The sequence below is a fragment of the Budorcas taxicolor genome, chromosome 1, assembly GCF_023091745.1.
Source record: "Budorcas taxicolor isolate Tak-1 chromosome 1, Takin1.1, whole genome shotgun sequence".
Taxonomy (NCBI): Eukaryota; Metazoa; Chordata; class Mammalia; order Artiodactyla; family Bovidae; genus Budorcas; species Budorcas taxicolor.
This window is the reverse complement of record NC_068910.1, coordinates 75,099,043-75,114,094: the sequence shown is the minus strand read 5'-3', so window position 1 is coordinate 75,114,094 and position 15,052 is coordinate 75,099,043. Positions and strand designations below refer to the sequence as shown.

Sequence of the window (15,052 nt, the reverse complement as noted above, 5' to 3'; positions counted from 1 at the left end):
ATCTTCCTGTGTCTTTAAGAAAATACTGTAATTTTGTAATATTCATCGCACTAATTATAGTACATTATCTTATCAACTAGTTCAGTAGAGGGAGCTGATTCTCATAATTGCTGCTGCCAGCATTAGTCACTGTCACATTACAGGAGTTCGTGTAATTGCGGAGATGGGTTTTCATGACAGGCACCAGAAAACGCAAAGCCACACATTCATCTTCAGCTCTCTGCCCCACCAGCATCCAACTCTTGAGCAGAATTCCCAGGTTTTTTTTATTAACCTCTTCAGCATCACCCAGATCAAGAGTGACCCTGATTCTATAATAACTGACACTGGATTAACCTGCCAAGGAAAACCATGCTTCAAAGAGTTCAGTGTGCTTTAACCGAACAGATTATGGGAGTTAAGATGCAAATCTGAGTTGCAAGTCAGTTTTGGATTTGCCCTGGTCGTTTACAGTGAAAAGAGGCATGCATCATACTTTACAGGTGCTTCTGTCGGAGTTTAATACTTGGATTTATAAATTTTATTCACAAATATTGGAAAGACAGTTTCCCTTGAAAGGAAAAAGGACACATACACTTATACAAAGAGAAACAAAAATAAAGTGCCTAAGAGCGTCCTTCTCAAGGATTATTACTGCTTTCAGAATTTTACTACCACCTTTATTCACTACTGAATGTGCAGTCAAATTGTTTCCATTATTAATTCAAGCTACTCACTGGACTTACTCTTAAGATGGGAGGAACCCTAACATCACGAAGGACTGACTTACCTGAGGCTTTTGGTAAAGGGCTTTATGTAATTACCTTAAAGGAAATGATGGATGTTTTTTTATTTACTCCAATTCTAACATTTGGGGGGGCGGGGAAGGGTGAGTGTATCTGAAAAGGAAGCCACTGTCTTTCCTGCCCAAGTCTTCTGCTGAACAGCACTGCTGGGGGCAGCGCTCATCCACCCCTTCTACCCACCTCCAGAGGTCCCAAACGTCCTGTCCCTTAGGAAGAATTTAAAGGGTGGGGAGGGGACCGAAGGATTGGCAAGGGATAGGCGAAGAAACCCAGGGAGAGAGTTCCAAACATGAAATTAAGCAAACGGCCAGGAATGCTGTTTTGTGAACCTAAGTAGTATTAGCACCTGTTTATTTGAGATTTTGATCCTTCACACAAACATACCAAAAGGCTGCTGTCCTAGAAAACAGACAGGAAGTAAATTAAAATGGTTGCTAGACTAGAAATTAATTCCATTTTAAGTCCTTTGTGAGTTTAACTGCTTTCTAGACCTATTTTCGTTGTTGTTCAGTCACTAAGTCGTGTCCAACTCTCTGTGACCCCGTCGACTGTAGCACACCAGGCTCCTCTGTTCTCCACTATCTCCTGGCATTTGCTCAAATTCATGTCCATTGAGTCGGTGGTGCTATATAACCATTTCATACACTAAGAACTACCATCTTAAAGGGCCTCTTTTTCTTTTCTTCCTATTTTCATGATGAGCCTATAGGCAAGCATGTTATTTTTGTTTTAATCTTTTCCTTAACTGGATTTCTGGCCCAGGAGGAATGCGAGTCACTTGGCAAGACAGAGTGGCCGGAAGAGGTAGATTATGCCACCTACCAATTTTTAATTATTTTTTTAACTTTCTATTTTGTATTGGGATATAGCCAATTAACAATGTTGTGATAGTTTCAGGTAAACAGCGAAGGCCCAAACTCCCCTCCCATCCAGGCTGCCACACAACACAGAGCAGAGTCTCCTGGGCTCTGCAGTAGGACCGTGTTGGTTATCCATCTTAAAGATAGCTGTATGCACATGTCATCCCACAAGTTCATTCTCTAAGTCTGTGAGTCTGTTTCTGCTTTGTAAGTTCATCTGTATCATTTATTTTTTCACCTACCAATTTTTATTTATTTTTTAACTTTTTATTTTGTATTGGGATATAGCCAATTAACAATGTTGTGATAGTTTCAGGTAAACAGCGAAGGGACTCAGCCATACACATACATGATCCATTCTCCCCCAAATTCCCCTCCCCATCCAGGCTGCCACCTACCAATTTCTGATGATGAACTTCATATCCTGAATCATGTCGGAATTCTGCATCCATCTTCACTTCAGAGATCTCTTCCGTCTTGATGTTTGTTAATCCCGAACCTGTATCACACCATAAGCATTGTACCATAATCAAAACACACAGGCCAGTCCATTTGTTTTATCTATAAACAATATCATTACAACACAAAGCCTACCAGAAACTTCCTCTAAGCCTAAAGTTAGACAAAAATAGATTAACGACTTTCTTCAAGAAAAATGACACCCTATATTTAAATCCGTAATCACTACCTTTTTTCAACAAAAAGAAATTAAAGATTAAAGAAATTTGAACTTAAGGCTTCTATTGCCTTTAAGCACATGCTATAATTTTTTTTCTTAATGGGGAAAAATAGAAGTTAAATGCTAGTTGGGAGGGTGGCAAGGATTTGTTCCTAGAATATGCTGGCTTGGTTTAGGGGCTTATAGTTTAGCCTATAATGTGTCTCTTTCCTTCAGGAAAAGTAATAAAAGGCTTTAAAAATGAGCATTAATTACTTGGTAGAACAAAACTGCTACTTTGGGACTTTGTTCCTATTACAAATAAATTATGCTCATGCATCTATGCAGTGAAGCTCTGTAAAAATTGTATCATTTATTTAGTAAAGTGATTTAGTTGCAAATATTAATACAAAATGTAACTGGTTCATCTGCTGAATAAAGAACTGCAGTATGTAATTTTTGAAAAATGTTTCTGTGGGACTAAGACAATTTCTACCGTACTAATGCTTCTTTATAAATTACTATATGATCCTTACACTAATTGTTATCATGAATTTAATTTTTCTGATAATTTGAAGTTTAAAAACAAAACACAAACTAAGTTTTAAAACCCAAACTGAAAGAGTACAGTATAAATATGATTTACATGTTGTAGCATTTAAATATCAAAAGTCTGAATTTTAGGATGAGAATGGCTTCCAAAATCACCTGTTTTCTGCTTTCCCACCCAGGGGTAAACTCTCAGCTCTACTTGAAAAGAGAGGAATAGATCAGTTTGCCTGCATTTTCAGACAGCTCTGTCTACTAGAATGGTGTTTCTTACACTAAGCCAAAATCAGTTTCCTTGTAACTTCCACTCTTTTTTCAACACAGAACAAGCCTGAACCTCCCTTCTGCACAATAGCCTTGAACAGATCAGAAACTCAAGAAGAGATGTCACGTTCCTGCTGATTTTTCTCCTACTTGGGCTCCAAGTTCCTTCAGCTCCCATGGGACCTAATTTCTTGCTTTTGGCCTATCTCTCTCACAATCTTGTCTACAAGGTGCTGTGAACCCTGTCACACATCTTGTTAAAAGCGAAAAGCAATGTCCACAGCATATGAAGGGCCAGTCTAACAGCACACTCTATACAAAAGAGACAAGGGGACAGTTTGACAGGATCCAGGGAGCTCATGCTGGTCGTGACATATCACTGATTCCTTGGCCAATTGCTCAAAGAGCTTCCACTTAACAACCTATTCAAAGATGGACCCTAGATCGATGTCAGTCTCCATCCGGAGCAGCCTGTGATGCTGTCTTCTCATCAGAACTATGTTTTTCTTATTCCTGTCTTCCCGGGTCTTGCTAATCCACAAAGATCAGTGAGAGCGGTTCTATGATCTTGCCCTCAAGTTCTCCTAGCCTGTGATTTACCTGGGTCCTAGGGACTTACACTTGGGTAGAGAAGTGTGGCAGTTTAAAAATATAGCCACTAATTATAGATACTCTTAGCATCAAGAGGTGGGACTTAATTCCCTTGTGTGTAGCCCTGATATAGAGACCTGCTTCTGATGAACAGAATGTAGCAAAAGTGGTGCTGGATGACTTGAGGCTGGACTGAAAGGACAGCTTCCTTTGTAATCTCTCAGATCACTTGGTCTGAGGAAAGCTGGCTGCCATGTTGTGAGGACACTCAAGCAGTCCTATTAAAAAGACTCACACGGGCAGGCACCGAGGTCTCCTGCCAAGTGCCACGTGAGTGAACCATCATGGAAAAAAACCTGACCAGCCCAGCCGAACCTCAAGCCCTTAGATGCATGCAGCTCTGACAGATGTCTTGACTGCAACCTCCTGAGAGACCTTGAGCCTTAAGCATCCAGCTAAGCCATGCCTGAGATCCTTGAAATTCATTATAAGAAGAGAAATGTTTATTTTTAAGTTGCTAAGTTATGGGGTTATTTATTATATAGTAATAGATAGCTATCACAAAAGACTGTGTGCTCAGGTGTGTCTCTTTGCAATCCCATGGACTGCAGCCTGCCAGGCTCCTCTGTCCACGGGATTTTTTTCAGGCAGGAATACTGGAGTGGGTTGCTATTTCCTTCTCCAAGGGAATCTTCCTGACCCAGGGATCAAACCCACGTCTCCTGTGTTTCCCGCACTGGCAGGTGGGTTCTTTACCACTGCGCCACCTGGGAAGCCCATTACAAAGGACTAGTGCCTTCTTTTCTCATCTTCATCTTTCTAGGGCTTTGATTTCCTTTTAACAAAAGACCATTCTCTTCAGTATACACATGAAAGACAGAAGCACCATCAAAGCGGGACACTTTCTCCTTCTCTCATCTTTTAACTGGTCCGCTCAGCACACTGACCGTCCCTGACCCCTAACCCTGTTGCAAGAACTGTAAGGCTCTCCATTCTCATTTATGTTCCTGCCTTAAAATGATCAGCACTTTCTAATAAATTTCATCTTACTCTGATCTCTAATCTTCCTGATACAAGTTTTTATTCGGCTGTGACACTAATGCTTGTTTATCCCTCATTAGTTGTACATTTTTCTCTTTCTACAAACCCTTTTAAATCTGAGGTCTTTTTGAACTAAAGTCATTTCTTTATACCTTACCTCTTTCTGTCATCAGGATCTAACAATGCAACAGTTAAAGCTGTATTTCTGAGATGTTAAGAAAACTGTCTTGAATACTCTTTCCTTCAAGACTTGTGAGACAGAATAACCACATTATAAAAAGGTAAAGAATGAGCTAGCTCTTCATTCAAGATTTTAAAAACCCACACTCTTCCTGAAAGGATACCAAGAGTATTTTCAATGGTCAAAAAATTTCCAAATTCACGCAGTAAGTCGGAACAACAGATAATTAATTATGGCACAACAGCTTGCAGGACTTTCAGCAGAAAAAAGAGTTCATTTTTTGTACAGCGTGTATAGTCAGTCACCGAAGAGCCTTTCATTAAGCAAATCTCATTTAAAGGGGAAAAACTAATAAGCTTTCACCAGGGAAATATCGTTGATAATAAAAGCTGAAACTGTGTCTTGTGAGATGTGATGATTTAAGAAGATGTACATAAATCACATGGACCTTTGCTTGCAGGTTTACCCTCTGCAATCCCTGAGTTGCTCTGATTCTGCTCTAAGCCCTGCTGGGACTCTTGTTCTCTAAGTCATGGTGAGTCAGGAATAGCCTGCTGTTCATCTGCAGAAGCTTTCTCAAAGGATCTGGTTTTCTTTATTAGGACTGGAGAAGGGTGGTTAAATTATAGTGGAAACATACCTCTGAGACATTGGGGGTTTAGTTTCAGACCATCGCAATAAAGTAAATATTGCAATAAAGTGAGTCATACACATTTTTTGGCTTCCCAGTACATATAAAGGTTATGTGTGCACTGCACTGTAGTCTATTTCTTAAAAACAATGTGTGTACCTTAATTAAAAATACTTTATTGCCAAAAAAGGCTACCCATCATCTAAGCCTTCATCGAGTTGTAATCTTCTTGCAATAGTAACATCAAAGATGATTATCACAGATCACCATGATATAATGATAATAAAGAAGTTCGAAATAACCTGAGAGGTACCAAACAGTGACCTAGAGACACGAGTTGAGCAAATGCTACTGGAAAAATGGAGCTTGCTTATCTCAGGGTTGCCACAAACCTTCAGTTTGTAAAAAAAATGCAATAACTGTAAAGTGCAATAAAGTGAGGTATGTCTCTATTTATCTTCTTTATTCTGGTCAAATGGTGTAACTCGTCCTTCAGAGTCTTTTTCTTTCAGGAAGTAAGCCTAGTGGAGTAGCTATAAAGTCACTGTCCCCAGAAATCACTACTGATATTATGGTTTCCCTCTGTGACATTACATTCTAGAAGTTACTGTGTCCTGGTATTTCAGATATGAAAGTCAAGGAGAAGTCCTTTTCCTCAGCTGTGATTATACAAAAGCCCTTTCTCTACTTGTTTCCAAGTGACAACAGTGATTGTGTAAAAAACATGCCATCGGTTGAATGACATGATGGGACAATCTTGGAAGGGTCTTCTAAGTTCAGGAAGAAAAACAATACAATTTGGCACAGTAGATTCAAGCATGTGGTCTTAGAAAATGTGATGATGAAGAACCAAAACTAATGCTATTCAATAGAAAACGTGGGGGGAAAATTGATTCACGGGTCCAAAAGACTCATTACAAGTGCAAAATACACAGGGCATATGTGTATTAATACACACGCAGCAGATAAAGTTATTCAGAAACATACCTGAGTTAGAGTCTCCCTTACTTTCTCTCTGAGAACTCTTTCCCATCTATGGCCCTCTCCTGGCGGAACTCAAGTTTTACAACAGTGTAAGCAAGGAAGACTGGCCTGGGTCACTCTCTCATCCATGCAGAACTCTTCTCCTCTTTGCAAATGGATGTGCTCCAAACCTTTCAAAACCCATCCCGAAGTTCATCTCCAGCAATGCACCCCTCGGTTAATGGCCCACCTGCTCACATTCCAAACATCACAAGGTGGTTTACACTTTCTGTTGCTTTGAATTTCCCTGTCTTTCTAATTCCATCTCATCTTTCTAAATATGCAGAGTATGGTTCTTCTATGCTACTTCAAGTTCCTAAGAGCAAGGACCTTATCACTTCAATTCTTTCAACCCTCCAAAGCAGCTAAGGGGTCTTCATAAAATAAAAGGAGTATTGCCAATGTCACAATGGGGACTTTAGAAAAGGCTTCTTCCCATCTCTATGTATCCTCTAACTCTTAAAACAAATTGCTTTCATTTAAGAATGTATGGAAAAGTCCATTTCATGTTTAAAAAAAAAAGACTTTGGTGGTGTTACCTCTTCCTGGGTATTTCAGTAGGAACATAATGGCCCTGTGTGCCCAATATAGCAACTTCATAAAATGTATTGAGTGAGTGCTTCTAATTCACACTGTATGCTTGTGGCTGAGAAGCATCTCTTCCTTTAAAAATAAAGTAGGAAGTGCCATGAAAAAATGGCCCAAGGCAAAGGATCAACCTGAGCCGGTCTCAGATGCAGTTAGAACGGAACCAACCCTCAGCCTTGAGTCCTAGCAGTGGGCTGAGCAGGCTGGGGATGTGTCAATTGCCTATTTCTTGAAATTCACTTGTGTGACACGGGCAATAAGGAAGATGTTAGGCGAGCTGAAGCTGTGCCTGACTTACTGTAATTTATGTCTCTGAAAAGCCCTACAGAAAGGGATCATAGAATCAAGATCGGCTGTCAAGATCAGTCACTCCACCATCCCTGATGCCCTGTTAATTACACTGCAGAGGCACGAAGAAGCCACAGGCAGACTCTGAACTTCTCAGTGACAGTGGCTGGAGGCAGATGCAACCTGAACCTGAGCTGGAGGAAAGAGGGGCAGGGGCCTGATTCTGGCTGCATCTGAACAGGGGATCAGAGGTCAACAACCTCCTAGCATTAACATGTCCCTGTGAGGTTAACACCCTGTTCCGAGATTACTGCAGGGGACGTTATGAGGATACAGAGGGAAAATATGGGTAGGGTTGCACTCTTGGGAGTAAAATCTTCCCAAAATATATATAGAGATTTGCCAGTTTAGTTAACTTCTCTCCTCTCTCTGATCCACTGAAAGCAATGGTGCTATCAACTGGGTGAGGTTGTGCATGGGGTCAAAACCAGGCATGTATATGCTTTTGTTGTGTGTAAAAGTAAATTTAAGACCTAGGCTCAACACAGAACAAAGGTGAAAACGTGTTTCTTCTTAACGTTCAGGAAATTACAAAAAAAGAGAAGTGTCCATACTAGTGTTAATGGGAATTTAAAGTAGCATAAAAAATAAAGGACTTGTATGGAAAATTAGGCATGGGATTTCTGCTGTGTTTTAGACACTCATCAAGAATAACTATATACAAGCCACAAAAGATAAAATGAAAATATTTCTGGGCTCTAAAGATATTATAATTCTGCTATTTTTAGGAAGACACGTCTAACAAGAACTGAAGTTTGAGCCCAGTTCAGTTAGAAACGGAGCATCCGGATACCAAACAAGAAAGGAAGAAACGAGATGCTCCTAGAAGTAACCAGGTCGCCACCAGCTGGAGTCTACCTCTGTGTAGGTTTCCATTTTTCGAGGAAAGATAGGGTCTCTAGAACCCTCTCCACTTAAAAAAGGAAAAAAAAATCCCAAGCTTTGGAAGGGCTCCTTCTCATTGTTTCAAAAGGAACGCTCAGAAAGAATTAAAAAAAAAAAAAAAATCACCTAATTGGGAACTTGGGAAATGAAGTGTAAGGAAAAACAAGGGAGAGTTTTAAAGTGTGTTTTCCACGGTCCTTTCACATCCTGCTTCTCCAACCTTGCAATGCGGAGGGACTGACCCCAGAGAAAAGGGCTGCGTCTGCCTAAGCGCTGGACACGGTGGGAGGAGGGTACCCGGGTTATACCTGGTCGAGTGGTGAGTCCTCGGTCGGCAGCAGGGCGGGCGTCAACAGGCTCGACTGGGTACAGGAAGCAAGACACACAGAAAGCAAACGACAAATCGAGATGGTTAAGTTGTGGCTCCTGAACACAGCGCAGGGAAAAAAGCATATATAAAAAAAGGAGCAGCTAGAAAAGAACCACAGTTAATCTCGAGCATCAAGGATGGGAGGGGTACCACTTCAAAAGGCTTATCGCTATTGACGTGCCAATCCTGCTCCTTAAGTTTTCCAATAAAAGCACTCACCAGGATACGCGGCAACATCAAAGGAGAGGGGCTGGTGAGAGTGGGTTTTCCCTCCCAGTGAGTTTAGAGATAGTTTCTTGGCTTTTGATTAGAAATAAGATACATGATACCCAGTCCAGTGGAAAATCTTAAAGATAACTCCTTTTACAACTGTCCAACCTTATCTTATTTCACAGTTAATTAACTACAAAAGGACTCAGTTAAATCCTCAGGGCAAATGCAAATAGGAATTTATCAGGAGAACAAAGCTTCACCACATAATCTGCCATTTAGGAAATCAAGTTTGTTCCCAGTTTGAGGGAGGCAGAGGTAAGCCAGAGTTTATCTCCCTCTCTGTGTTTTCTTTTTTTTCCTCTTTGTATTTTTAAAGACTGGTTTCTATTTAACAGATGACATACAGTTGAAATATATGAAGTGAGAGTATTTCCTTTTGTGTTTGTCGACTTTCACAATTTTGGGTTTGACCCAAAGAAAACACTGACAGCAGCACAATAGTGTCCACTATTATTTACCATTAGCTGGTATTTCCAAAGTGCTTCTAGTTCTCAGAAAATATTAACTTGAACTTACCCTGGTCTTTCAAGAAATGGGCAAGGGAGAGAAACAAAGGTTTTAGGATTAACAATGGACAAGGGGACAGCGAAGCCAGGTCGTTTGTCGCTCTTTAGCCGCTAAGTCATGTCTGATGGTTTTGTGACCCCATGGACCGTAACCCCCCCAGGCTCCTCTGCCCATGGGATATCCCAGGCAAGAATACTAGAGTGGGTTGCCATTTCATTCTCCTCCTTCCTGACCCAGGGATAGAACCCACGTCTCCTGCACTGGCAGGTAGATTCTTTACCACTGAGCCACCTGGGAAGGTCAGTAAAGCCAGGAAGGAGGGATAAAGCCTCTTGGGTATGGCCCTGGAAATAGAAAGGTAAGAAGATCAGAAAAAGTGAGCAGTGGTGTCCGTGGGAAGAGAAGGTGTCCTGGACGGGATGGCATTTGGATCAGCAGTTTCAACAGGACCATACAGCTTAGGGATGCATACAGCCCAGGCATTCAAAGATGGGATTATATGCCCAAGTCAGTTTTGAATGCCACACACTGGCAGGAACAGTGAGGGAGAAGAAAATGGCAGCAAGCCAAGTCTTCAAAACAGGAGAAGAAAACGTTGCTGAGAATACCAAGACATTTGGATACATCCAAAGGAAAAGGTGATCTGGTCCTTTATCATGCACCCTGGCAGCATGAGAAGGGAAAGGGTGGTGGAGACAGCCAAACCTGATATTTACAGTTAAGTGACCAAGGGCAAATGACCACATCTGAGGCTGTTTTTTAATAAGTAAAATATTAATAGAAATAGTAACTCTTATCTTCTCATTGTAACGAGGAAACAAACATTTTTAAAAATCCATTTCAGAAACTCTCCAATACTATAACATTGCATTTATTAAATATCCTACTTATGAATTAATCTATGACACCTATTGAGAGGATGACTAATACTCTGTTCACTATCAAATGAAGACCTACTTCCTTCTGCAACTCACAAATACATGTGAGCAATACTGTTTCTCTGTATTTCATCCTTTTTCCATTGTATAAGAGACTTTCTTACTCCTTATAAAATGGTGTTCACGGAAGGATTATTGTACTTTTTGAGGACTTCCTGATGACAGGAGCCCCAAATGGTGCTTCAGATGAAGAAAAAGATACCAAAATCACAGAGCAAAACCTTCATATCAGTGGTTAAATCATTAGCAACTGTGACTCAGGGGAAAGCAGCTGAGTTTGTGGTTTAAATCTTGGTTGAAGACCTGGTAGTCATTCTTGGGGTCCATTTTAATGCCACTACTTATACTCTCAGTGTTCCTGGGCAAATGTCATCCTTCCTGAACCTCAGTTCTGTCACCAGGAATCTAGGTTTTCCCAGGGCTGAACACGCACATGTATGCCAAAGACCTTTACAAATGATGAAGCCCTATTCCTGAATTACTCAAAGGAATATGGAAACACATCAACTGTGCATAGAAAAAAGCCTGAAAGATACTATCACAAAAAACTATCATTAGTTTATTGTGGGTGAGAGATCACTCCCATAAATTTCTCTGCCTTTTTGTTTGAAGGTTGCATGTATTATTTGAAAACAGTAATTAATACTTTTTCTGTTTTTTGGGAAGATAACAATAGTTTTAGTGACGTAAACCTTAGTTTAACAATGTGAGGCTGATTTAATATGAATAAATATTCAAAAAATACGGTATTGTGTTCAGTGATCAGACACCTATGCATTTTAAAAAAGATAATCACATCACTGTAAAAAAAAAACAACAAACAAAAAACACTGACAAGACAAAGGAGTGTATTATTCCCAATCCAAAATAAATATTTCTAATTTTTCAAAGAGACCATTTGAGCCAGAAGGTAACTTCAATATAAAGTAACTTCAGTAGTGTTCAAAACATGTTACTTGGGCTGTGTAGTAAATTACACATAAGAAACACGAAAACTTTAGCAGAAATGTGTTATTTCACTGCCTGCAGCAGCTTTGCATCAAGTAGTCCCCTACAAAAAGAGAGAAATAGAAGGGTAGCAACTCAAGGACTTCTGAGTTTGTTGGTTCTGGTGTTCACTGCATTAATAATAAACCAATTCTAAGCTAAAAGTCGCCCAGCATAAACTCTCCTCCCCACCAGTCCCAAGGTGATACAAGGGCAACAGGAAACCAGTTTTACACATTGATTAAGAGGGGCCTGAAAAGGCCTGGCTTCCAGGTTTGATGAAGGACATGATTTAATCCCATTTTCTCCATTTTAAAAGTGCTTTGTTCATTGCTGCATTATAGCTAAGTGAAAATGGACCAGGGGGCTATTTCTCGATGCAATCACACACATCCGGTCTTACAAGACCTCTTGTGCCTCTGGAGGAATACTAGAGCACTCTGTGCAGACAAGCTGACTCCTGGCCACAAAGACTTTCCAGCAGCCATTGCATTTTCTGGATCTTCAGCCTGGCCTGTTCAGGGAGTCATGCAAATACAGAACAGACACAAATGCTATCAACACAAAAGCTTTCAGCCAGATGATTTCATGATCCGTGAGAACAACTGTTTTAGGAACAACAGCCTCACTTCGGTTTAGCCATTTCAGTTTTGTGGCTCAGAAAAACCAGAGAATAAAAATCCCCAAAGGCAAACTGCAGCTGGTCAAAGAGCTTAAAATATTGGAAAACTGTTCTGTGATACACTTATTTTTTTCAATATAAATTAAAAGAATGCCTGGGTGATTGACCCTCTGTGTGGATCTGACTGATCGTTCTTGAGAAAAACAACAAATTCTGGTAGGCCTTTGAAGCTCTGATGATGATAAGGATTGCAGGAACAATGAAAGGAAATCCTTTGAGAATTTTAGATATTCTCACTAGCCCTGTATAGGAGCACATGTCGTTAAGATTAGCAAGGAACGAGGCTCTGGGGAGAGCAAGAAGAGGAAGATGGGGAGAAAAAGTGAGATTTTAGGACTATTATGTGCTCTGTTGCATTCACTAATTTTAAGACTTACATACAGTGAGTCTTCTAAATATGAACCTTTGAGTGGCAAACTTTCAAAGAAGTGAATGTGCGGTTGCATACTGAGTCACGTCAGTTAGCTCACGTGTCTGGGGTACACTGTGCAGGCGGATCCTCTACAGGTGGCTGTGCTTTTCTGTAATTTACTGCACAGTACAGGACAGAGTTCAGTAGGACAGTATCTTTATTTCAAGCCCAGGATGTCCAGAAGCAAGTGTAAAAGTAGCTGGTCCTACTGTACTTTTCAAGGTACTGTGCTGTGAGATGAAACGTGTTTTCTTTTTTCGTTTGTCTGTTTTACTTAATTCAGTGATGTTTACTTTTTATGTACTATGTGTCACTCAGTCATGCCCGACTCTTTGTGACTCCATGGACTGTTGCCCACCAGGCTCCTCTGGCCATCGGATCTCCCAGGCAAGGATACTGGAGTGGGATTGCTATTCTCTTCTTCAGGGTATCTTCTGACCCAGGGATCCAACTTGTCCTCCTGCACTGCAGGCAGATTCTTTACCGTCTGAGCCACCAGGGAAGCCCCTTTTATGTATTATTTGTGTGAAATGCATTATACATCTATTACAGTACAGTACTATCTAGCCGGTTGTGTTAGTCGGGTACCTAGGCTAACTCTGATGAACTTACGAACGAACTGGATTTACGAACATGTGCTCAGAATGAAACTCCCATTCGTATGTAGGGGACTTAATGGATACTGTTTAGGTGATAGGGCGACTCTCCGAGACAAGCTGTAAAACTTCTCTGATAAGGTCCCGGTTCTACTTTTTTAAAAAGAAAGCTATCACTGAACGTTTCCTACATTTCAAGCACTTTACTAAGAGCTTTTCATACCATCTTATTTAATGCGTACACCCTTTGAGTTAGCTATTATTATCAACTTCATTTTATAAACTAGGAAATAGTCAGAGACACTTTGTGACTTGGCCCAGATCACATAGCTGGAATTTAAACTCTGATGCACAGCATTCTGGAGTGTGGGATGGCGGGGAATGTGGAGGTCTTTTGGACTGCCACTGTGATAGGAGGGAGGATATTAATGGCATTCAATAGCTGGGGACCTGGGATGCTAGACGGAATGCACAGGGCAAACTCATACAAATAAACATTGTCCTGCATCCCACACAGCTTCCTAAATTCCTCCTGCACTTTTTGTGGTTGTTCATGTGAGTTGCTCAGTCATGTGCGACTCCTTGTGACCCCATGGACTGTAGCCCACCCGCTCCTCTGTCCATGGATTTCTCCAGGCAAGAATATAAGAATACTGGAGTGAGTTGCCATTCCCTTCTCCAGGGAATCTTTCTGACCCAGGGGTCAAACCAGGGTCTCCCACACTGAGGGCAGATTCTTGACCATCTGAGCCACCAGGGAAGCCCTGGACATTTATGTATTGATGATTATGTGAGCCCAGAACCTAACTCAGCTTTATGTGTAAATACAAATCATTTCTGCATAGTCCTTACTGTAACCTGGATCTTCCCAGAGCCCACCAATGGATAATATGAAGAAAAACTTCAGTGCAGGACCTCTGTATCAGTCTGCATCTATATTTGTTACATCCATAACGGGGCAGACACTTGACTGCTATGTTTTCCACTGGTAGTCAAGCCTGAACACTTATTGAAACATTTACTTTGACGTCCATTATATTGACTAACCCCCTAAACACTGTCAGCTCATTTTAAGATTCATTAAGAAGACATTTTAACATTTAGAAGAGGAGGGTTGGTCTGATGATGGTGAAAAACAGCACTCAAACTCTGAGATCTTAACTATTATTGCCTCTAATATTCTTCTGCAAGAGTTGGCTGTTATTCAATAACTTCCTTATTTAATAAGAATATTAGCTCTTTTAATGAAGCCAACAAAGGTCTGTCTAGTCAAGGCTATGGTTTTCCCAGTAGTCATGTATGGATGTGAGAGTTGGACTGTGAAGAAAGCTGAGCGCCGAAGAATTGATGCTTTTGAACTGTGGTGTTGGAGAAGACTCTTGAGAGTCCCTTGGACTGCAAGGAGATCCAACCAGTCCATTCTAAAGGAGATCAGTCCTGGGTGTTCTTTGGAAGCAATGATGCTAAAGGTGAAACTCCAGTACTTTGGCCACCTCATGCAAAGAGTTGACTCATTGGGAAAGACTCTGATGCTGGGAGGGATTGGGGGCAGGAGGAGGAGGGGATGACTGAGGATAAGATGGCTGGATGACATCACCGACTTGATGGACATGAGTTCAAGTGAACTCTCGGAGTTGGTGATGGACAGGGAGGCCTGGCGTGCTGCAATCCATGGGGTCGCAAAGAGTCGGACACGACTGAGCGACTGAACTGAACTGAACTGAGGCAATCTATTTCCCAGTCAGGGCTCCAGAGGCACTCAATCATAGACTTTGTCCAACTGGGTATCAATCTTGGCAACACTCAAGTGTCCTGAGGTATGTATTTAGTCCATTGCTGTTCTGCAATATTGCCAAACCATTTTGTACTTGACCCTGACCTTT

General features: G+C 41.0%; 1 protein-coding gene across 5 annotated transcripts in view; it reads right to left on the bottom strand.

Moving 5' to 3' along the window:
- The window catches only part of APP (amyloid beta precursor protein), a 312,932-nt gene that overhangs the window by 14,506 nt on the left and 283,374 nt on the right, over positions 1 to 15,052 (bottom strand). For 3 of the 5 annotated variants that reach the window (XM_052648149.1, XM_052648158.1, XM_052648132.1), the window contains 2 exons: positions 8,713 to 8,766; positions 2,044 to 2,144 (listed from right to left, as the gene is read on the bottom strand). In XM_052648149.1, coding sequence (XP_052504109.1) covers positions 2,044 to 2,144; positions 8,713 to 8,766 — 155 coding nt within the window. The remainder of the gene's footprint in view (positions 1 to 2,043; positions 2,145 to 8,712; positions 8,767 to 15,052) is intronic. The other 2 variants (XM_052648165.1, XM_052648141.1) reach the window with 1 other exon arrangement.